The 24,238-nt window shown below is 42.2% G+C and overlaps 1 protein-coding gene across 1 annotated transcript in view; it reads left to right on the forward strand.

Annotated features, from left to right (window-relative positions):
- The first annotated feature begins 451 nt into the window (after positions 1 to 451).
- map3k22 (mitogen-activated protein kinase kinase kinase 22) overlaps positions 452 to 24,238 on the forward strand; it is a 45,235-nt gene continuing 21,448 nt past the window's right edge. The window contains exons 1-4 of the mRNA XM_061713215.1: positions 452 to 806; positions 12,902 to 12,985; positions 13,781 to 13,825; positions 22,737 to 22,843. Coding sequence (XP_061569199.1) covers positions 12,967 to 12,985; positions 13,781 to 13,825; positions 22,737 to 22,843 — 171 coding nt within the window. The 5' untranslated portion in view covers positions 452 to 806; positions 12,902 to 12,966. The remainder of the gene's footprint in view (positions 807 to 12,901; positions 12,986 to 13,780; positions 13,826 to 22,736; positions 22,844 to 24,238) is intronic.

Consider the following 24,238-nt stretch of genomic DNA (forward strand, 5'->3'; position numbering starts at 1 on the left):
GAGGAAAGGAGAAAAGATGGAAGGAAGGGAGAAAGGAAGGAAAGAAGGGAGAAAGGGAAAGAAGGGAAGAAGGAAGGAATGGAGAAAATAAGGAAAGAAGGAAGGAAAAGCAAAGAAGGTAATAAAGGAACGAATAACGAAAGGGAGGTAGGAAGAAAAAGGAGGAAAGGAGGGGTAAAAAAGGAGGAAAAGAGGAAAGGAAGAAGGAAGGAGAGAGCACGGCAGGAGGAAAGAAGGATAGAAGAATTGGGTCATTTTGACCCAAAGACAGCACAAGGGTTAAAACAGGACGCTCATCACAGTTGCGCTTACCCCTATTGTCCACCAGAGGGCGGCATTCCCCCCAGTTGGCCGCCGCTGCCATGGTAACACACCACTGGAGAGCGTCACCGCTTCCTGGTGCCGACGTCGCTGCTGACGTCGCGGGCTGCTCCGGGGGAAAGTCATCCACACTTGCGTGGAGTCTGTGTGTAGAGACAAGCGACGCGCAGCTCCGACAAACTTTATCCTGCATCCCAACCGGCCGCCGAGGTCGAGTCTCCTCCTCGAGCAACGACCTCCAGTTTATGGATTATATGCACCTTTGAGAAGCGAAGCTCTTCCTGCCAAAGTGTACATTTGTTTTTGTTTCTGCGCTTCAGCGCTGAGCGCAGTTTCCGGATCTCACCCGACTGTTTTGGGAACACTTAACGCTGCATCTTTGGGGATTTTTTCAGTCTATTCAAAAAAAATACAGCTTGAAAAATCTGGTCAACTTCGGCAATCCTGCAGCCTCGACCAGACCATGCTCACACTGAGACAACAAGGTATATTCTTTTTTTTTTTTTTTTACCTTTCTCTGATTCAGTTATGTTGTTTTATGCTTGTAACCGATAAGATTGAAGTAAATGTTAAATATGTAATCACTTTGTGGTAGAGGTGCTCACAAAACAAAGGCAAGTGCAGTACGGCGTACATACTGACAGCAGACTTTATTTTGTGGACAGGCCTTGCAAGTAGTGACTGTTAAGCCTCATTTATGGTGCTGCGTTAAATCGACGGCGTAGGGTACGCGGCGACGCGCACCGTACGCCGTACGTCTGCGTTGGTGTAACGCGGAACCATAAATCAGCCTTTACTTGGACAGCCTCCAGTGGACTTCAATGCAATTGTTTTTGTGGTGTGTTTGAATTTCCACAAGCTTACAATCAACCTTTACAAACAACAGTCTTTTTTGTTGTTTTTTTTTGCTGTGAATTGGGTTGATTTGTTAATATTTCATGGTAGAATAAAAGTTCAGAGTTTTTTCTAAGGAAAAGTGCTGTTTTAACAATGCCAAAAAGAATTAAGGAAGCATTTATGCTGATTTTTTTTTTTTTTTACTTGCTGGTAATCTTTTCTGATGCATAGTGGTCCATTAAGCTGATTATTTTTGTAAAAGGAGAAATGGTGAAAAATGTCACGATTTTTTATTTTTTTTTCCCCCTTTGCAATCATCTTCTCAGTCTGTATTTAATCCCATTCTTGCATTCTTAAAAAGGATTTCAGGCTCATGCTGAGACTGTAAAGTAAAAACAAAACACGAGGATGCAGCACGTCACACGTATTCCTGAGGTGGCACATCTCTGGCAAAATGTGCCAAATTAATTTAATCAGTCCATCTTCTCCAGCTAATCAAATCAATATGGGAAGCAGTCACGAGACGGAGCCGAAGCCGAAGCAGCGGACTGGTGGATAAGTTTGTCAGCACTTTTGCAGGCCTTCCCTCTCAGAAACAGCCTTAAAGCAAGAGATGATATGTTAAGTGGAATCCACCCACAGATGTGGTCGGTGGACCTCTAGCTGCGCTGATTCCAGGATTGGATCCCACAATAGATGCCACCAAGGACAGATATAATGAGTAATTAAGTCTGTTTTAATGAGTGGAGAAAGCAATCTGCAAGAGGAGAGCAGAAGTGGGCTAACAGGAAAGTTTGAATGCATCCAAATCAGTGTGGGCTGTATTGCTGTGAAGGAAGCACCTGGTAATGTGCCACACGCTGCAGGTGACTCCCATGGCAGCCACATTGTTACTCTCCAACAGATTACTTTAGTGATAACTGTCTCTGACGCCCTGCTGTCAGGTTTCACTACCGGCTTCTTTACGGATCATGAACTAAGTGTCATAATGAAAGGGATCATGACCTCAGCTCCTTCACGCTGTCTGCTCTGTGAGGACCGTGAGGTTTTGCCATCATACGCCCGTCTCACAGACGCTTGACCTCTAGCCAGATGCCCACAGACCGGCGAGCTTCTGGTCACAGGTTACAATGAATGATATGGAGAGAAAGCTAATGTTCTCTGGGGTTAAAAGACAATCATTTGCAATTAGAATCAGCTTTATTGGCCAAGTTAGAACATGTCAGAAAGGGAATTTGACTCTGGTTAACACCGTTGGCACCATTTTAGGTGGGAGAAAGAAGTCTAACCGGGTTTCATTAATAAAACCATGAGAGACCCATAGCATTTACCTGTTTCAAGCCCATTCTGTACCCAGTTAGCCCACATTTAATCCACATTTGGCCTCCATGAATGTGCTGGATGGGGAGCTAATTAACCATTAGTTGCATTTTTGAAAAGTCAGCATTGTGCTTCTTTTTCCTCTGTATTTGCATATCAGGCAGCTGATTTCATAATATTTTCATTATTAGGGGTGGGTATTGGGAAGGACCTCACGATATGATACGCATCACGATACTTGAGCCACGATACGATACAATATGCGATATCCCGATTATGCGATATATCCCGATATATCACGATATATCACGATATTCTACATAGTTCACCGAAAAATTTAAAAATGCATTACACATCTTAAAATCCAAGTTGTATATATGTACATCAGATGATAGTGATAATTCATTGGACAGACTGAGTCAAAACAATGTAATTCAAACTTTCCATTTTAATATGCAACATATTTGCATGAAAAAACACACTGAAACACAATAAAAAGTGCAGTGTGCATTATTCTTAGATACAAAATACTCAAAATAAAATGCAGTGTCTCACCCACACTGAAATTGAAATAACAAAAATAAAGTGCAGCTAGGGGTGGGCAAAAATATTGATATGGCAATATATCGCGATACATACATTGAATATCGATATCGTATCGGGTGACTATGTATCGCGATATATTGCCGTATCAATATTTTTGCCCACCCCTATTCATTCACACCTAAAACTTTACTTGAATCCTTTTGATACATTTTTTTTCCAGTGCTTTGTCAAAACTAAAACCCAGACTTGGACAAAAATGTGTTCCCTTTTTTTCCAAGTACACATTCAGATCTCAAGTGAGGAAGTGTTATTGGTACCAACATGACTCCCACCAAAGGTAGACTCAACAGAGAACTGGTCTCTGTCCAAAAATAGCTCAGACAGAATCATTCATAATGATTGACGTCTTCACAAGTGGGTGTGTGCCAAACCAGTAAACCACAAGCAAACTACCTGCCTGGAGTCTGGGCCCTCTGATCTGGTCAAAATGACTCAGTTTGCTTTATTGGCGACTGGTTTGTTGATTCCCTTAGAAATGTTGGACAAAGTGGTTCTTTGTTGGTTGCCGGAGGACCAGAGGATTGCAGAGGCAGTCAGGGGGGCAATCCGCTCTGCACTTCTTCATCCACGCTCGTGTTGCTTTGGTGATCTGGTAAGAAATAAGCTGCTCTTTTGTAAACAAATCAGGAAAGCCCCCCAGACTTTCCTGTGTAGCTTATTTATAGCTTGATTACTGGTATTTGTTGTTGTTTGCATAACATTTTATCAACTTGCAACAAATGTAAAGTCCCACAAAGTAAAAAAAGAAAAGCTTTCATCAAATATGACATAAGCCTACAACAGGATGGATTTTAGGCGAAGTGAAAGGGTGTAAGTGCTCCCTGCTGGAGGATGTGTGGGTCACCTTTCTTTATCTGAGAAAGTGCTGCCAGGCCCGGCCCCCGTCGCCATAGAAGCTCAGAGGAAGTTGTCCCGATTGAGCTTTGTCTGCATGGCCCGTCTGACCGCAAGGACAAAGCCATCGGCAGAAGTGGAGCCCGAGGCTGCAGGCAAAGCCGGATAGACAACATACAGGCCGGACTTGGTCACAAGTGTGTTTACACAGCCATTAAAGGCCAAAGCCATGCTTTGGCGTTTTTTTTTCTATGAATGTATAACAAAAGAACCCAGGTTAGTTTACGGTTTGTTGCCGAGATGTGTAGTTAGATTTATAGTACTGAGGGGACGTTAATTCATTAAATGCCTAAATCTGAGTTTTCATTGCCACACTTGTTCAGTCTGTTGAGTTAAAAATACCCAGATTTTTGACAGTCTGCATGGATAAGCAGCTAAAAAGAGTTTCTTGCTTCTTCTCCTTCACCCTCAGCTGTTTTTGACGCTCTTGTCTCATTAAAGAGGTTTAAGTCTACGAGCCGTGTCTCAGCATGGTTGCATTAGGGTGGAGAAACACAATGAGTGAATGTGCTTGTAAGAGGACGTCGCCTGGTAATGGGAAAAACAGCTTATTTTTCAGATAGCATAGATTCCTCTCGGTTGGGGAATGTGGTCCTGGTGATCCAGGGAGGGGTTTGACTTATGGGCAGTAAGAGAATCATTTTCATTTGGCTACTTTTAGCCAGTGTTGTGTGGTTAAAGATGATTGCAGGCAGATCAGCTTATCTTTGAGCTAATAGAGCAGTTGGTTTCACAGAGAGGGATCGTCTTACGCTGGAGTCTGTTCGGACCGGCTGGGTAAAGTCAGGATAATGTATCCAGATCCTCTATTTGGGTTCTAAATATGCCACTTTGCTCCTCCTTGGAGTAACATTGGTATAGAAAGAGAAAGATGAACCCCATCCTTATATCTTACATGATACTATTGCTTTACCCAACTTTTAACAACTGGACACTGGTCTAATGGACTGCCAACATGATGCTCCTGGATCATGTTCCTTTCGCTGTCTGGGACCATCTGAAGATGATGGCAACTGTTTTCTAGGCACAAACCAAAGTGTTGGACCAGTTAGAAACCAATTGATCTGATGATGGCATTACTTCAAAACTTAGTTTAGCTTTGAAATAGATGTATCCTTCAGGTCTTTGATGAATAATGAGATATTGTATTGGCTCTACAACAGGGTTGGGGATGGCTCAGAAATGTTTTCAGTCAATTTTGGGAAATCATGATGATTTTGGGAAAAGCCAGAAGATTTATTTTGGGAAACTTTCCATGGGAATTAATGAGAATTTAAGGTAATGAATTGGAAATGTATTGTAATTTCGAATTTAAAAACGTGAATATAGAAAATCTATAAGCAAACATGTGTGCATACACAAAGGTCTTGCTTGATATTGTGCTTCTCCAGTTTGCTGTTGAGGTGCGGCAGTAAGAGTAGTGTAAATTACTCTTCACCTAAGAATATGCATTTCTCATTTTTGTGGGGCCAGAGTGCATGCTTCTGCATATCTCGGCTTCATACAGATATCTTGACTCGCCCCACTTACAGATTTGTTCAAGATGGCAAATAATGTTTGGCCTAAACTTGGATCATATCTGCAGTTTTCTTTAGGTCACAATTGGCTTTGATTGACGGCATTACCTCGAGGTGAGCGCGGCAGCCTGAACTCGGCCACGTATCCACCAGACATGTCCCAGTCCATCATTTTCTTTGGGCCTTCATACCAAGCCTGCCCCTCAGATCACTTAACATGACCCGTTTCAAAAAAAGCTTATGAAATTTGGGCCACATCCAGCTTGTTCAACACATCCCAAAACCTGAGTTTGGCTCAGTTTATCAGCTTTGGGACACATCTGGGAAGCAGTGCTGTAACTGAGCTATAAGTGCCCAAATAGCCCATTAGGTTTGATTTGATTTGTTTATTTGCACAACATAAAAAAAACGGTACAAAAGTTTAAATGAACATAAAAAGCATGAAAATATGTGCAGGTGAGAAAGGAAGCCCTAAATGGGCTTATTCAAAGTTCTCACCAGGAAAAATACATTGTATTGAAATAATAGCAAGAACCAAAAAAACAAAAAACAAGGTCCAAATGTGTCTGCTATTTAGGATAGTTGGCTAAATAACTAGAATATTCTGGACTGGTTGAAACAGTTTACAACTAGTTCTGTACAAATATAGAAATAGGTTGGATGAACTGGACTCTGAACTGAGCTAGTTTTTTTTTTAAGGTTCACTGTAACTAGACGTGTTAGAATATGTGTTAGCCTGCTAACTTAGTTGTGAAGCAGTCAAGTACGCCCTCTTTCCAAGCTGAAAGTTCGATACTCGTCCTCCCTGGCAAGTTGAACTGGCCCAGTATGAACCAAGTACACAAGTCTGAACTTGGTGTACTTTTTAAAAAGGATTTTATGGCCTTTATTCAAAGTGTACAGACAGGAAGGGGGTAGAGAGAGAAAATGATAAGGACATGCAGCAAAGGGCCGCAGGTCGGGACTCAAACCTGCGGCCACTGCAGGAGGACTGAAGCCTCAGTAAGGGGGCCGCTGGCTCCGACCACAACGCCACCCAGCAGCCCTGAACTTGGTGTACTGTACTTTGCATTGAAAAAAAAAGGGAAATATTATTATTATTATAAATATGAATAGTTCATTTAATAATAGACATCAGATGTATTAGTAATAATGTCCAGACTGACTTGACTGCGTATAATCCTGGAGGTAATAGTGAGGCTTCAGTCGTCCTGATGTTGTGGGCTGGCTTGTAGAAAATATCTGTGATGGAGGAAGGCTAACCTGCAATTTATACAAGATTTAGCGGGTTTATTCCCAGTAACTCCCATATGTTCCCATTAATTGCAAATATATTGTTGTTAATTTCCATCAAAGGTTTCCAAGTTCTGTAAAGCAAGCTAGTTAGTTTAGGGGCACGTGGAGAGATTGCTCAAGTCATGAAAGGATGAGTAGAGTTGTTTGTCCTCATTCATTTCTGCACCAAATGAGATGGCAGTCCATTGGTACTGGCAGAGACGTCTCAGTCTGGTGTACATGAAAGTGGCAAACCGGCTGGCAGCCCAGCTATTCTTCGTTGCCAATAGTTCAACTGAGATGCAAATCCATTTTTTTTCTAACCAAGCAAATGTGCACATTTGTATATTTTTTTCCTTCCTGAGAGATTTTGATCCACATTGTCCTGCTAACATTACGTAGAAATGACCTTCATGATACAGATCTCTTTTCTCAAAATAAGATGGATTGTGCCCTCTTATTGATTTCATTGATATATTTTAGCCGTCTTCGTCCCTTTGAATCAGTCTGGTTGCTCTCACATCAAGAAAGATTTTTGTCAAAGTGTTGCTGTTTACTTTATGTTTTCTTTTTTTGTCCGTCAGACTCTTTTCTGTAAATCCTGGAGATGATTTTGCATTAAAACACCAAAAATCATCTTCTCATGTGGTAAAAGCTTTAAAGCCCTTAATGAATCTCTGAAGGGCTCCGTCACATAGAGAGATCTATTTATACTCAGTCTTCCCCGCGGTCTCTTTAACCGCTCATGCGCTCACAAGACTGCTTATTTACAGTTGTGACAAAAGGGACAAAAGTATAAATAATGGCTTCACATCAGACGGTGGACTCCTTTTATTTGGAATAAAGCATGAGTATTACACCAAGCGACAGGATGGAGCCCTGCGATGTGCTGGAGGAATTACATCTTGCAACTTGGATCTCCTCTCAGCAATATCTTTTCTAAGACACCGCAAAGGGAGCCAAAGCTAAGATAAATAAGTTTTGAGGGCCCCCGCAAGGAGTGCCGTTATCCAGCCCACGCTCTCCTAACAACGCCAACGCTTCTCCAATCGCACATAGAAACTCGTCAGACGTTATTAGTGAGCGAGAGGACAGACTGCATTGTCCAACTTCCCAGAATCAGCCGGCTTAAGAGCTCTGACTCATGTGGGGTGACCACGGCGCAGTCTTGACTCGCGTCCAGAGGACAGGACAGCCCCACCGCTGACCTTTTTAAAAAGACGAAGTCACCTAAATAGCACCGGCTCACTAATCACCCCCTCACTTCCTGGACCCGGTGTTGATGATGTCAGGCCCGTGATGCTTTATGCGAGGCCGGCCAAACAGGATTGATTTGTGTGTTCATTGTAATGACCCCCCCCCCCCAGATCTTATAAGAGCAGAAGCCAGTAAACGAAATCATTAGCAGTCTCCTGAAACCTGCATTAGCCGTGTGGTTTATAGTCATTCTTGCTGCTTGCAGTGATGATTTGTTAAATCATTTTTACAGCGTGCATAAACAAAACTTCAGAAAAATAAATGTAAAACAACTGGAGTTTGCAGATTAAACCGATGTGACCTTTGGAAGATCTTTTTAATCTTCATACTAATTTAAATTTACTCGAGTTTCATATTTACTGTAAAGAAATGAGTGCTATTAATTTTCTCATTGAACTCTGGGCCAGAGCCAGTCGTGCTGTGATGAGAAGCAGGTTCTCCTTTAAAGCCGTCAGGGAAGAAGTTAACTGTCAACATACATTTTCCACAGTTGGCTCCAATGAAAATCAGAGCTCTTGGCCTGCGAGGGGCCTCCTCAGATCCTCCGCATATCTTCCACAGACCAACACCCAGCAAGAGCTCCAGTTCTCTGTGGATCTCTCTGCTTTTGGCAATTCGCTCCTCAATGGAAACCCGGTGAACCCCTCAACAACGCTCGCAGCTCGAGCCCTGAAACGGTGATTTCTCTGGGACTCCGCGAGAGTGATGTCAGGCATGAGGTCATGCGTCGGGCCAGCTGCGGGGCAGACCCGCCGCCTCTCCGGTGCGATAGGGGCATGTTTCCTTTAGAGACCAGCAGCAGCGTCATTGTTTACGCGGTTAGCGAGTGATGTAAGCAGCATGTATGCGCTGACTTGGGAAGTCTTGGCTGCCGTCGCCTTTCAATCATTTCCACAAAAATAAAACAGCAGTGTGGGGTTTGGCTCGGATTCGTCTGACACGTCTGAAACCTCATCCCGTGCTTACCTTTTCAGTTTTCTTTTTCCTTTTTAATCAACTTCTGCTGGTCATTTCTTGTTGTGACAGAAGTTAGAGGTCTCCGTCGGGGTAACGCAAGCCTGTTTTGGGGAAGTGCGTCACAGTGTTTAAATAGGGCTGGGCGATATATCGAGATTTTAATATATATCGATACATTTTCAAATGCGATATGGCACGAGACAATATCGTTTATATCGATTTAATTTTTTAAATTTTTTTTTATGATTTTGCTATAGCTTATTTTGTGACAAATTGATTTGAATGTTTTATTTGAGATTTGCACAAATGTTTTGTTATTTGCACAACTGTCAACCTCAGTGGAAAAGTCTGCCTGTTACTGTCTACATTGTATTAATTGCACAGTGTATTTTAATTGAATTGTTATGCAGGAAAGGGATATTTGTTTTATTCAAAAAGCATTTTTATTCTATATATGCAGGCAGTTTATTTTTATTTCATTTGTTTCATACATTTTGATATTGTGCAGACCTCTGTTAATAAAGGAACCTGTGTGACATTTGGCACGAGGCTTTGTATTAAAACTGACTGTTTTTTTAAAATGAAGCTAACAGAGATGCTATGCTATAATGCTTTGGGGGAAACCCCAATTATGTCACAGAAAAAATATCGATTATATATCGAGTATCGCCATTCAGCTAGAAAATATCGAGATATGACTTTTGGTCCATATCGCCCAGCCCTATGTTTAAAGCACTTCTGGATGCGCGTAGCATTTGCAGGTTAGTTTTTTACGCAGACAGACGGTCTCCTCTGAGGACGCGTGGCTGCTGATCAACAAGAGCGGGCGGCGATTTAGCATTTGATCTTCGACAAGCGGGCCCTGCTGCTTGCCAAGGAGTGTGTGGAGAACTGGGCGGGCGATCAGTAGGCACCGCTAGCCCGGCGTCACGCTGCGCAGAGGGGCAAAGCAGATGGGCCATCTGGTGACTTCCTGGCACAGGATGGAGGCTCGTGTCTGAGTGCGTTTGTGTGTGTGGAAACAACAGACTGGACTGGTGTGGTGCTGGAGGACCACCTGTCTTGGGCCGTTCCTCATCTCTTTCATGTGCAGTCGATGGCAGCGGCCGACAAGCACGGCCTCATACCGAGCTTTTCAGTGACCGATCATGTTTCCCTTTCATTATCTGACCATATTACCTTTTATGAGGTGTATAATTTACTTTATTACAGTCACATCATTATTCAACGCTGCTCTCAGACAGTACGTTGAATCATTTCTGCCATATGGATACTTTTAAGTTTTGGTTTTTATAATCGTCTCGCTGTTTGTGATTTGTGTGCACTCACACTGTGTCCTCCCACCTTTAAACTCTTCCAGCACCCTGCCACTCTGCCCTTCAGGCTGGAAATCCTCCCAGTGGCTGTCCTCATTGCTTTTATGAAATCTTCTCCAGCTGGCACGAAGAGCCAAAGTATTTCTGTCTCTTGGGACAAGCCGGTGTCTTTATCAGTCGCTGAATTCTTCAGGAAGAAACGAGCTGCCGTCCACAGCGTTGTGTCATGGAGATAGCCAAATGTGGCAGTACGTGTTGAAATACATCCTCATCCTTATTCATGCTACTATTTCCTTTACATCTTCTTTCGCTGTGTTGTGTTTTGTCTGGAGTCGTGGGTTGCAAGTTACAGTGTAACTAACGAATCAAAAACTTAAACACAACAGGATGTTGTCGCTTAGTTATGCACAGCCTGACTCTGAAAATATGTCACTCTGTAAGCCGTTCAGATTTACAGATTGCTATGACTTCACAGGTAAAACATGAGTAGGAGTAGAATTACGCAGCCTCCCCATCTTTTACTCAAACTAACTTCTCATCCTGCTGCATTTTGCCGTTTCCCAGAAGTGAGTGGCCCAAACCCATAGCGCTGATTTCCAGAGAAGAGAAGAGGGTTGGAGTCTCGTTGAGTCTGTCTAACTACTACGTGACATTAATCAGCATCGTAGCTCAGCGTGAGCTCCGCTGAAATGGATGGATTGTGGTGTCTTAGGTCAGGTGGGCGGGTTTGTTCATCTCATTTGTCCAGTTTTAGATTAACTCACCCAGAACAAAGAAAAACCGGGCCTTGAAAGCTCTCTCCAGGAGATCCTCGGATGACGTGGCAGGAGGGTTGTCGTAGTTCGTTTCATACCGTCTACGCTATGAAGAGAGCTTTAAACGCAGAGGGAAAAGGAACCTATGTCGTTTTTGATGGAGTGTCACAGACATTTCATCAAGACTTCAGGAAATTGAGTCAACTTTTGAAGACGGGCAGAAGATGTCTCCTTTTGCAAAACAGAGAAACCAACATTTCATATAACACGAGCAAAAACAACATGAACATTCAGCAGTTTTCATAAAACAACACATCAGTAAAAACAATAACTTTTTATGAAAAGAAAGTTTGTCCTTTGTCCTTTTTCCTTTTTTTCTTTTGTCCGTGTGACGTGTTTTCTGAAATGTTGGGTCTTGTGAGCGACTGCTACATCTGATTTCATGCCATGTGTTGTAAAATGTTTTAGTGTTTGGTGAAGTAGAAAATGTTTCTTAAATGTTGTTTTGGGTTTGTTTGTTTTTTGTCTCTCTTTTCTGCGTCTGCTTGTCACTGCTGTGCTCTGCCTTTGAATGGGACTGTGCGATTAATCATGTGGAGGAGTGTTTACTTCACTGTTGAAATGAATCACAGAATATTGTCATAGCAGCAGAGCCCAGGCGTCAGACTGCAGTGTCGACATCCGTCTTTGACTCTTGTCATTGATGCTTTGACTGTATTTCTCACAACAATAGCTGTGTGTGTCTTTAGCAACCGTGGACTGTATGTAATCTGCCATAGCAACACACATTGCTATAGCAGCCTTTTTTCAGCTCCTTCTCAGACCACTGGTCTGCAACGAGCACATGAACATACACTTTGTTCAGTACCCCGGCTTCACTCTTCCAAAGTTCGTATTTGCTCTTTGAGATGCAGTTTTTTTGGTGGTTAAGCTGCAGTTTAAATAAGATTATGTTATAGCATTTACTGTATGACCTCACGTCTCAAATTACAGCCTACGTGTAACCTTTTTTGGCCTTCTGAGGCTTGCAGAGAGCCTTGTATGAGCATTTGATGCCGTTGTGGAATATACCAGCTCACGACCGCGGTATCACACATACGGTAGTAGCGCAGCTGTTTTCTTTAGTTCCTGTTCCCCTTTTTCTAATAATTTATTCAAAGAAGAAACAAATTTTCCCCACAGTTTTTGTTTGAGAAATATTTACTAGTAGCCTAATACAGAATTTAAGCATCTTTAGGAAGAGTCCACGTGGACTGAGGGAGGACGTGTACAGCCGGCTGCATTTTCTTGTCAGATTGTCTCTTTTTTTCATGTGAGAGGTAAAGGCTTCTTTTATTATGGGATTTCAGAGCTGCTCTCAAAGTTAATGCACAAAGAAAGCAGTAGCTTCTTGCTGGAGCAGACTGCACAGCAAACATCTGCACCTGCTCCACTGCTGGAGTGAAGGATCTATAAGACGTGTGACTCCTCCATCATCAAACACGAGGAATTCTCCCACTAGTGCAGTCTTGCAGTTTTCAGAGTTGCATTAAAGATGCATGAGGGCATTTATAGGATCAGTTACATGTCTGATAGGCATCTAATGCAGCTCTTGCCTTGTTATTTAAAAAAAAAAAAGGATATGCCAATCTCAGGAGAGCAGGTTTAAGAAAGATTAAATAAATACCACGAGCGGGGGTACACACGATGTGGAAATAAAAGCTTTGTGTTGATACTACCACCTGCATCCTGTTTAGTCATTGTTTTTGTGCATTCACAGAAATATTATGAGCTGCATGCTGAAGGAAAATGGCTCAGTTCTGGATGTTGAAAACTTGTTGTTTTTTTGTGTGTGTGTTTTTCTCAGGGTGAAGTCTTGGCTTTCAGAGAGAAGTTGAGCCCTGTGCTCAAGTTCAACAAGGCCACTTCCTGATGATGACAGTAAACATGGGTGAGTGGCGTTTGAATGCATGTAGCTGTATATACAGAAACCTGCAGAAACACACACACACACACCTGTCGCACTTCCTCTTGCGAGAACAATGTAGAGAGAAATAATTATTGTATGAGCAAGGACAAGCATAAAAAGGCTCCTCATGTGGATCATCTTGCATGTTTTCATTTGTGGAAATATCCTTTGACATCATTTGAAACTGAATCCCATTCTGACACTTGTGGGTTTTGTTACGCTGCAAAAACAGAACCTCTAGAAATAAGCCTAATATTCCTTAATTTAGTCTTACATCTAGCAAAAAAAAATTCAAAAATATTTTCTTGACTAGAATTCTTAAAACAGCAAAAAAGATGGAAATGTGACTAACTTTCTTGAAACAAGGCTTTAAAAAAAAAAAAAAAAAAAAAACTTTCTGAGAAAAGAGTTATTGCAGCGCAGCATATATCCCAGCGAGACATTTTACCGTAGGTTGTGAATATCTACTCAGATGCAAATATGAAAAAACAACATGCACATGCACCCTTGCATCTATGGAAAACAGAAAACAGTCACGTAGCCTACAATTCCTGCCAAACAATAGATCCACTCCTGCGTTGCAGTGCACTCCTGTGCCGGCCCGACAGTCTCGGCCCGGGGCTCCGTAAACAAAGCCCCAGATATCAGATCAATATCTTTTTAACCATTCTTTCCACACCGAACCAACCATGCTTCATAACACGCTGCTTATTTTGGGCCTGTTTCCACTGTGATCTAAAACCACTTTTGATTTTTTTCGTTTTGTTTATCCCGCAGATGATGGCCTCCAAAATGGACCTGGACAGAACAGAAATGCACAAGGTAAACTATCAAAACATGTGAAAGTTATTTAACTTTTTTCATTTATTTATTTTTTTTATGATTTTGTGGCGTTGTGATGCTGCTGTTTAGGGTTTGGACGGCGCTAAGTCCAGTATGTCTTAAAGCAGTCTGAAGGCGCTCTTGCAGTTTTTAGGTGTGGAGGTTTTTTCAAAAGTTTACGATCCTTCAAGATTTCATTTCTCACCACATTTCTTCCTCAAAAACGATGGTTCCCCACTGTCCTTTCACTTTTAATAATGCATGTACAGTACAGTCATTTAGCTGTTTCAGCAATTCCCAGATGTTCTGTAAGGATTAGGATGGTTTTTTTTAAGAAACGATAAGCTACTCACTGCATCAGCTGGGCTAAACAAGGCGTTGCCATAGAAACAAAATCAACCATGCAGTAATTATCCAATGTGAGACTCTCACCTATTTGCTTGGTTAAATCCAGGTGGGGACTTGTTGTTTTTTTTGACATGTAATGAATGGAAAGGAAGGATTATTGTTTATTTTACAAAGACTTGATAAACTAGCTTGGATGGATCTGGACCGGTTTGTTGGTAACTTTAAAAAGCATAAATCATGTCATTGGGTTTCAGACTAATTGTTTAACCTTGATTAGTGCTGCAGGGGTGTTAAGATGTTTATGGGCCCATTTTAAATGGAGGAAAACCCGCCACTGTGTAGTTCAGTGTCTGAACATGAACCAACAGAGAGAACGTTTTAGATAAGAATATGAAAGCTAAAGTTTTTAACCATCCCCAAGGAGGACATTATTTGGAGTTATGAAGTCCGTGACGTCTGAAGCCAACCTCCCAGGGCATGGTTTTTCAGAGGAAATGCCTCCCCAGGTTGGTCAGAAGGCTAGTACGTAAGTCAGTTTGCGTCACTGTCTGATGGCCACATCAGTCGCCTTTTGAACAGCAGACTCCATGGAAGATGGTACGTTATTTTAAAAAACAAACAGTAAAACAGCAGACTTGAGAGTGTTAAAATGCATGCTGAAAAGCCCCAGGGTTCCTGGGAGACCGTCCCCGGGACTGATGAGACTACACTGGAGCTTTTTAGCAAGCTATATCAACTCTATGTTCTCAGATGGAAAAATGAAGCTTAGGAAAGAGCACCATGCCTGCAGTGAAACTGAGTTTTGTAGCTGCTTAGCTTCATCTAGGGCTGGAATCTGTTCTCAAGGCTATCAAGGCATGTGAAGCAAAACATGCAGCCCAGCGTCAGAAAGCTCGGCCGCAGTCGCAGGTCACAGGTCCTCCGACAGGATAACGGCCCAAAACGCTCATCTGAAAGCACAGAGAGGCTGATGTTAGTGATGTTGAACATCCCTGGAAAGATGATGTTGCCGAGGCGTGAATCAATCTCATGCAGCACAGTTAATGTCGGCAGATGCAGACGATCAGAGATTATTTGTTTGTACAGATTTCGGCTTCAGGTTGTGCAACAAAATAGAAAATTCCAAAATTACCATCACCTTCATAAATGACATTTGTGTTTTCCATATGATAAAATAATAAACTGTATATGTGGCTACAAAGCGTAGGAGGGAAGCAAACACCTGCACAGAGCTGGGTCAAAGCAGGATGTCAGCGCGGCGCAGCGATCTAATGAACCTGCTTATTAGCCTGTGACATCATCCAGCAGCTGTTAGCAGACCTTAGCTTTGTTCCACGAGAAGTCGTTGACAAGCGTGATTGTTCGTAACCAAAACTAGTATGTCAGTAGCTACAAATAATGGTGTTGGGAGTTGTACGGAGCGCTGGAATACATTTCTGATTCGAGAGCCTTCATGACCTTTCACCCATTGCAGCTACAGTTGTTCAGATTCTGGTGCTGGCAAAGGAAATATTCCCAGATTATGGCGAATCTCAGGATGTGAGGATCCACCAGTATTTATGCACCTTCTGATCTCATGTAGCTTTTTACAAACAGAATCCCAGTTCGTCTTCATTCCTCTTGAAGCGTCGTGTCGGCCTTATTTTGCGCTGGAATGTTCATTAACCAGGGCTGCGGTTTCCAGAGGCGGGACAAGTGTTGGTGAATGTACAATGAGCAACACTCTTCAGCATGAGCAGTCGTGGTGGAGTTTACGAGGTCGGAAACCACTTCCCCTGACACGAATGAGACTTTGACTGAGCCTGTGGCAGATAAAAGAAGTGCAGGCTTCAGCTTCATGACGAACAACTGGACCTCCAGCACGGCGCCTGACGGGTATCGTCTCCGTACTTGGTATCAGCTGATGCTCAAAGCTCAGATTCATGACGTGTAAAAACATTAAACACAAGGATCTGGTTTGTCTGAGGTTTGAAAGAATCTAGGTCACTCTTTTAAGGCACATTTAAATCTGCTTATTGTCAAGTTAAACTAAAGCAATGAAACTCATATGCAATATATGTTCAAGTTTCTGTAAAATTAACCAAAAATGAGTTTTTCCTGTTTCTGCATTAACGGATTAGAAAGTGAAGCAACATTTTGAAAGTTGTTTTTCTGTTTTGAGTGGAGCTTTTTTCCAACAAATACACTTTTACAAGAGATACAAATGTCATTATTATTGTTATTATTATTAGCTCTCTCTCCCACACACAGAAAAAGCAAATAACAACTAATTCACCACAGCGAAAACATTTTCCATAAACACAGAGCTTTTAACTTTTCCATTACAGTGTTATTGAGCAGCTTCGGGCCAACACGAGAAATGTGCCAGCTGTCAGGTGCTAAATGGAAACATTCCCCAATGGCAAGACTTTCAGCACATTTCTTGTGCAAACATAAATTGCACAACTATTGTAACACACCTACAATACCCTGCATTACATCAGCGTTATTACTCCCGGTCAAAGATTAGCCCCGAGGGTTTGGACGCTGGGTATGAAATGGGCTGCGCTGCGGTTTCGACAAACAGCAGGTCCTGCAGAAACATACATTTACATTTACATTACTTATTAGGGCTGGTGCCTGTGCAGCTCTGTGTGTCGTGCGTCAGAGATTGGAGCGCTCTGCCGCTGAAGAGTGAGGAAACATTTGGCTGCAGCTGCTGATCCCGCTGGATGCCTTTGCCATGATGCGTCTCTCAGCATCAGGAAATCCCCTCAATGTCTTCATTCAGGCAGTCCGCCTCTCTCACATTCGTTGATCTGCTGGTCCTTACGTGCTGTTCGCCTGCGGGCTTTCAGCTCTGTCCTCTTAGAGCCGGGGCGATTCTGGAGGCAGGACTGCGTTGCCTGCAGCTCCAATTATCCTAGCTGCTCTGGATTCGCTTGAGCTGCAGTTACAGTTGCTGTTGTTGTCATCTGCTTTGGATTGAGGTTAGCCTTCCATTTCATCCACTTCCACTTTTGCAGTTCACAGCTTGAGCCTGCAAGAAAAAAAAGAAAAAGATGTTGAATCATGATGCAACGGCCCCGCAATCTGCCTCCATTGTGTAATGCTGCTCTCTGTGTCCAGCTTCCTGGAATTCCCCCTTTTCTTGTGTTGGTCACACTTTACCCGGAGACACAATGCGAAGCTCAGGAAATGGACTGCAGGTATCAGAACCAGGGGACATACCAGAAACAGTTCTGGGCCACTTTGACATTGTGTCTCTTTTTTCTGATGCTATTTTTTGCTTTTGGTTCTTTTTGTTTTTCGTTGTTTTGAGGCCGCTTCTAGCAGTGATGGACCACTGGTGTGTGTCAGCCGGTTGCTGGTGGCTTTCCACTGTGGTGCTGGTTAGCCTGGGCCTGGGCCGGGCCTGGCAGCGGCAGCGGACCAGGCCGAAGTGATGTAATAGCTCATTTTTAGGCCAGCTCTGTTCACCACCACGCATTTCTCACACTCTCCCTTGCTCCCATTTTACCAGCAAACCCTCCAAGCTCTCCCCTCACTGCTATTATCCGTGCACTACAGAGCAGGGCCCAGCCACACACACACACACACGCACACACACACAGACACAGATGTACACGTGCAGAGCTCTGTTTGTTTTGTATCCTTGACTGCGGGTGTGCAGGCTCGTCTGGAGGCAGCTCCGAAACCTGCAGACACACAACCGAAACTAAACGCATCAGTTAATGTTGTGTCTGATCACTTTTTGCAGGATTAATTATCTTTCTGGCCAATAATCAGTGTTGATATTAAAGTAGGTTTTATAGAATAGTTTGAGCTGAAAGTTGCAACTCAACAACAATGCCTTTTTTTTTTTTTTTTTTTCCCCGATGACAGATTTTATACCTAAAATAAACGACTGAGTCACAGATGAAAATAATAATGATTAAACGTTTGTGGTCCTCGTCTCTTGAGAGGCTATTTTTTTTCAAAAGAAATTAAAAAAAGGAAGGAAAATTTTTCTTGCTTTTTTAGTTTTTTTTCTTTTCTTCTTTTAAACAAGTAATCAGAGCTCTGCTGTGGAAAAAAACAAACCACTGTTTCCCCCAGTGCCCTGAGTCAATCAAAAATCCATTAATTTCCTTATGTGGAGTAATAGCGTGGGTTGCCCATCTCCGTATTGAGAACAGAGAGAGTGATTCAGTTCCTTCCTCTTCGGCGAGGACAGGCCTGGCCGAGCGGTGACTCACTGACGGCGTTCATAATAACCGGCCGGGCCTCCTCGGTGAGTTGCAACACCGAGTTTCAAGTATCTAACTGCTGTGTGGTCGCGCAAATGAACACTGTCGCTTTTTTCGGCTGTGGAGGTATGTGTGTTGTTTACACAAGTAGGTTTGATCGTGTCCCTTTTTACTTTTCTTTCATCCGTCTTATATATTTAACAAGCCTGAAGAACATTACTTTTAGTTTCTGCAGAAAGAAAAGTCCTAAACATGACAGGAAATGCTTTGACTTAAAAAAACAGCCAGAATTCTTTCCTGAATTATCATTTTATCATTCTCAGAATATCAGTCCCCCCTTGCTCTCGCTCTGTTTCCACTATTTGCACCGGGGGGGCTCTGATACGGTGGGTGTAGCTTTTCTTACCACTCTGCATTATTTAGCTTCTTTGTGAGTGAAGGGAGTGGGCCTTTCAGCCGAGCAGAGCTGCTCTTCACTCATGCTGTTTTACTGGGATTGTCAAACCACATTCTTACAACAGTGCGAGTGCAAATGTGTCCTGGACCACATTAAAGGACCACATGCTGACCTGACGTGCTCCAAACAAGCAAGAAAATCCAGCGTTAAAAGTCACAGGATGTATTAATTCCAAGAACAACAGTTTGGCATTGAGGCTCCAAATCTGTCCGATTTGTTCACTGTGTCGTCCTTTCACGTTTCATGCTTTATTACAGTAGAACGTCATTCTTGCACTTGGAGCCACCTCAGTTATTACATGTGAAAATGATCTAATTCACATGTTTATTTACGGGAAAAAAACAGAGTTTAAGATAGCAGAACTTATGAGCCCCTTTCCCACTATTCAGGCAAAACTGAACTGAGGTCAAGCGAGCGGGGAAGAGTGTTTTCCATTTTAGGCAGTAAAGTTGTTGTTTATGGTGAGAAGTCATTGGTTTTCAGGTTTTTCTTCAGTAACTGGTTCATCTTTAGTCAGAAGCATTGAAGTGCTACATCACAAACCACGTTTGTATGCTCCTTTTTTTGCCATATTATTTCTGTTCTTATAACCGACAGAATAATAATGTTGAGGTCTTTGAATGTATTGAGAGTTTTTAGCGACTCCTCATTCCTCTATGATGCTCCACTGAGAGCCGACTGCGACACAGGATAACTGTTTATTTGCATCCGGAGCAGATAAGTGAGAAGACACGTGTGAGCACACGTTTTTACAGCTTTCAGTTTGTTTCTTGATAGCCAAGAACACATGACGATGCCAGGTCTTGCCAGAGCTTTGTGGGGTACAGTTGATAGTTGGTGGTTGCAGAGAGAGCGGGTCAGAGATGTTTTCCAGAGGAATGTACTGTAGCTTTTAGTGGAAAGCAGAATGTCAATAAAGTTCAGACAATTATCTTCAATTAGCTAATTATAGCAAGCTGTTTCTAACTAGAATTGAGGTTCATATTTTGTGATGTATGAAGTCTCCCTTTTCGCCTGCTATATCTCCCATTAGCCCATAACTGCTGGCATCTGTTAGAGATCCACAATGCACTTATAAGATTGCATTTCAAGTGTAGCTAATGATACCAATAGACTTCCAGTTTTCAGGCCCTGTTTATACCTGGTATTAACATCCGTCCTGAGTAATCCAGTCCCAAATCAATAAAGTTAGGCGCAGGTGTGAACACACCAGGATACATTTGAGTTCAAATTTACACCTGGAGCTGGTCTGGGCCATGTGTGGCTACTTTTTTATTTTATTCTTTTTGTATTTTTTTTTAATGTAAAGTAAACACAATGGATATTCGGCCATGAAGGACTGCTTACATAAATGACATGTTCAATGTCAGCGGAACAATGTACTCACGACAACAGCGTCTCATTAAAGCAGGAAAACAACAAACAGAAGCCATAAAAAGTGAAAGAAAAACACACCAGAGTTGTTCTTCTTTGTCTGGGTTACTTTGCACGGTTTGGTCCGTTGTTGCCTTCCACAGGTTAAAAAAAAATAAAAAAAATAGGAAAGAGAAAGTTACACACTTACTCAACTGCATGTAGGGCAGGGTAGTCAGATCCGGTCACAAGTTTTTACTCAAGACCCATGTGGACGCATGTTAACGCCAGGTGTAAAGAGATGCACTTAGACCTGTCCACTCGGATCATTCAGGACAAATGTTAATACCAGGTCAGAACAAGACCTAAATATCGAGGACACTCTGTAGATGGATAAAATTATGTTTTTTTTGTAAGGACAGCAAGTCAGCTTAGATGTCTCCAGTTACATCAGAGTTATTTATTCATGTTTTTCTTTGCTAAGCGACAGTTGTGGCCAAATTCACAAGAATCCCCTGCCGAGATAAAGATCCACCTCAAATAATTTAATATTCTTCTAGCCTGCTGATCCAAAATGTCCTAATTTAGCTGTCGGATGACTCAGAGAATGCTTAGCTTTTGTAAAAATAAGCCAGGTATTTCCTTTGGAGACTGAGTCATAACATTCATGTCTCAGGTTGGCACTTGGGGACACTAGATACACAACACAACTCTTAAGGTACATAGTTTCACTTAGCAGAACATTTTAGGATTTCTGCTGCCAATCTAATGCAGTATAAGAGTTGCATTTATAGCTGCCAGCATTCTGTTCGAAAAGGTTTGCCCTGTGAATTAAAAATAGCTGTTTGTAATTTACTGTAAATGATCCTATGAGCTGCTTTTGTTTGTGGAGAAATATTGAAAATCTCAAGCCTCGACAGGAACAGATGACACTGTTAAAAATGCCTCTTATAACATACTATTTATTGTCCACATTTAAAAGTTCTATTTTTTATGACACTTAAAGTATATGTTATCATTTAAATGGCAATTTCTAATCCATTTGTGACCTCTAACCTCCTGGTGTCTCGACAAAGATGATGACCATGAATTCTACACTGTAAGGTATACAGGTCTGAGCAAAGGAGAGCGCTGATGTTAGATTTATTTATTTTTTGTTTTTAAAGTATGTAAAAAATCAGGTTGGGGGATCTGTAAACTGATCTTCCTGAGCATGTGTCCTGCAACCTCTTGGTGAACCCGGGGGTCTTGGCTATGGACGGCAAACAACTGGCCGTACGGTGGGAGCGAGATCAAACGGCATCTCCAACCCCGTCTGCTCCCTGTGTTGCAGTCACGCCAACTATGCTCCAGACATTCCCAGTGGTCTTCCCCGCAGACGCACATACACCAGTCTATTTTATTCTAAAGACCGTGGCATTTCCTGCAGGCGCTTTGTGTTGCAGACACCTGGCATGCATTCCCAGTGACAAGCGTGTGAGTGTGTGTGTTTTTATTATGAACAGACTCATCGCTCAGTCTGCGAGCGGAGCTGGGGCCGAGGTCAACAACCTTCTTTAGATTGTAAGCACCGTGCTCAGATAATTAGTCCCATTAAGGTCTCTTGATATGGTAATTTCTGACATGCTTATCTGCGTGATTTACATGTTTACATGTTACGCACACCAGTGTGTGTTTGTGTGTGTGGTAGAAACGCCGTGCACAGAGAGTAGAGAAGTTAAGAATACATGTACTTAAATCTCTTTGTACCTGACTGCAAAATGGGTTTTAAGGTATTAAAGAACATGGTATGTGTGAAGAAATGTCATTGACTTGCACTTGTATTTCAGCCTGCAGTCACTTTGATTCTGAATCAGTCACTATTTGAAGGAAGAAAGGCTTTTTTTTTTCCTTTTCTTTTTAGTCTGAATTCTGTTCCTGAAGTATCTACAGTGATATGAGATGAAATATTGATGTGCTTAATAACCAAGCTCCAGGCAACCACATTGCTCCGTGCGACAAGCCCTCATGCAGTAGATACACCTCTTGCATTATTAAACATCTTTGCTCCTTCACAGCTTTTGCACGCAGAATGCAGAGTTTGGGAGTTGTCAGCATTTTTAGGTCCAAATTCTTAGCGAAAAATCATGTGCGAAGAGTGATTTAATTCAGTTGGTGTCTGACATGTTTCCTCTGCATGTAAAATGTATAAAATGCACAGAAACGTCAATTTTTTTTTTCTTCCTTCACAAAGACTAAATTGTTCTTATTAGGTGAGCGCGAGTCCTCTGGATTATTTCCATTAGTGGAAACTCCACAGATGGTAGAACAGGAAATGGCCAACCAGGTGTTGCCTCACTGCCTGGTCGGAGCCAAAACAAGCTCCAGTACAAAACCACGTCACAAAAGATAAAATCTAACTCATCCACAGCACTCAAAATGTCAAGTTAAGTTCATATTAGCACCAGACTGTGCTCAGCTAAGTGAGCTAACAGTCATTATGTCTGTTAAGAGGTCTCGGTCTTTGTTTGTTTATTCACGGAGCTTGTTTGTGTTCTTCATTCAGACGACGAGGAGGCGCTTAACTCCATCATGAAGGACTTGGCCGCCTTGGGCCGCTGCTACCAGCACAACAGCCCCAAGCCCAAGAGCAGGACTTTGCTCTACAAACAGGTAAACGTGGCATCCTGGTGCTTTTTCTGTCTTATTCAGGTGCTAATATGAATCACTTGCAAACTCTCCAAAAAATTGTCCGTAAAAAAGGTTGTGTGTTTGTTAACATATGTTTAAATAAAGGACTTCTTGCACGTCCAGTCATTTCTGGAGTTAAAAGTTAAAATTTGGGCATTTAAACAATAAAGATTGACTGGCTTAAGGAGCCTGCCCCATGTGGTTAGCCAAGGAACTGCAGCTTCTCGGTACTGCTAGGATAAAGTCGGCCTCACAAACCGGATGTCGCCCCTCGGTGCAACCCTCTCATTGTTTCAATAAACCAGAAATTATTATTTTTTTTTTCACATAATAGAAAAAAGTGCATATTTGTGTTTTTATTTGACGGGTTTTCTGAAAATCGGCCTATGCGGCGGAAAATCCGCTCTGCTCAGACTGCAGACGTATTAAAAACAAGACTCTCCCACCAACACCAGTACCAAACCCAACCAGACCATTTGAATTGGGTCGCAATGTTTTTCAGTTTACTGTTCATCTCATTCTATTTATTGCGTTTTATATTTTACCCTCTTTTATTGCCTTGGTGTTTTTAATAGTACATTTTTTATTTGATTGTAAAGCACTGTTTTCAACTTTTTATTCCTTTAAACACTCTATAATAACTTTGACCTTTTCTAATTGGCTTGTTTTGACAGATCAAATAAGAACTGAGGTACCATTACCATAAAGTACATAAAATAAGAAGTTAAAGAAGTTTTGGGGTCATTTTGAAACTTTATCTCCTTTCAAAATGCACACCTGTATAGTCACCTGTGAATAAAATGTAACCACAGATTTAAGAAATCTGTGAACTTTTACGGCCCCTCTGCAAGCTTGGAGCATAACTCGGTATTAAAATATGTCTCCAATTTAAAGCCGTCATGGATCCTTCTCAGTTCCAGTGCATTTCCTGGTCCTGCGAAACCACAACACTCATTCTTGGTTCGCACACAACGCCGCAGCCCCAGTTTCTTCTTGATCATTTCGCTGTTCTAACAGTTTGTGGGCGGCCAAAGTCAGGCGAAGGTTATGCTGCAGTGTTGGAGACGACGGGACAGGAAGCAGCTTATTCTAATTCAGATGTGTTAAAAATCTTCCCACCAGCGTGAGAGGAAGTTGCATTCACTACCAGTTACAAAACGCACCCAGTAAGTGAAGATAACGCTCGTGCTTTTACATTTTAGACACATTTGGCACCTCAATTGATTCTTTTCATGGGGCAATAATATTTAGGTTTTTAGATACCTGACCTTTTTCGGCGATTATTTCCGCCTTCATCAGAGTCACCAACTTCCTAAATATTCTTGTCCGATGAAAAGAATCAGCAAGTTAAATTGTAAAGCCATGGACAAAACGAAC

Source organism: Cololabis saira, chromosome 22 (assembly GCF_033807715.1).
Source record: "Cololabis saira isolate AMF1-May2022 chromosome 22, fColSai1.1, whole genome shotgun sequence".
Taxonomy (NCBI): domain Eukaryota; kingdom Metazoa; phylum Chordata; class Actinopteri; order Beloniformes; family Belonidae; genus Cololabis; species Cololabis saira.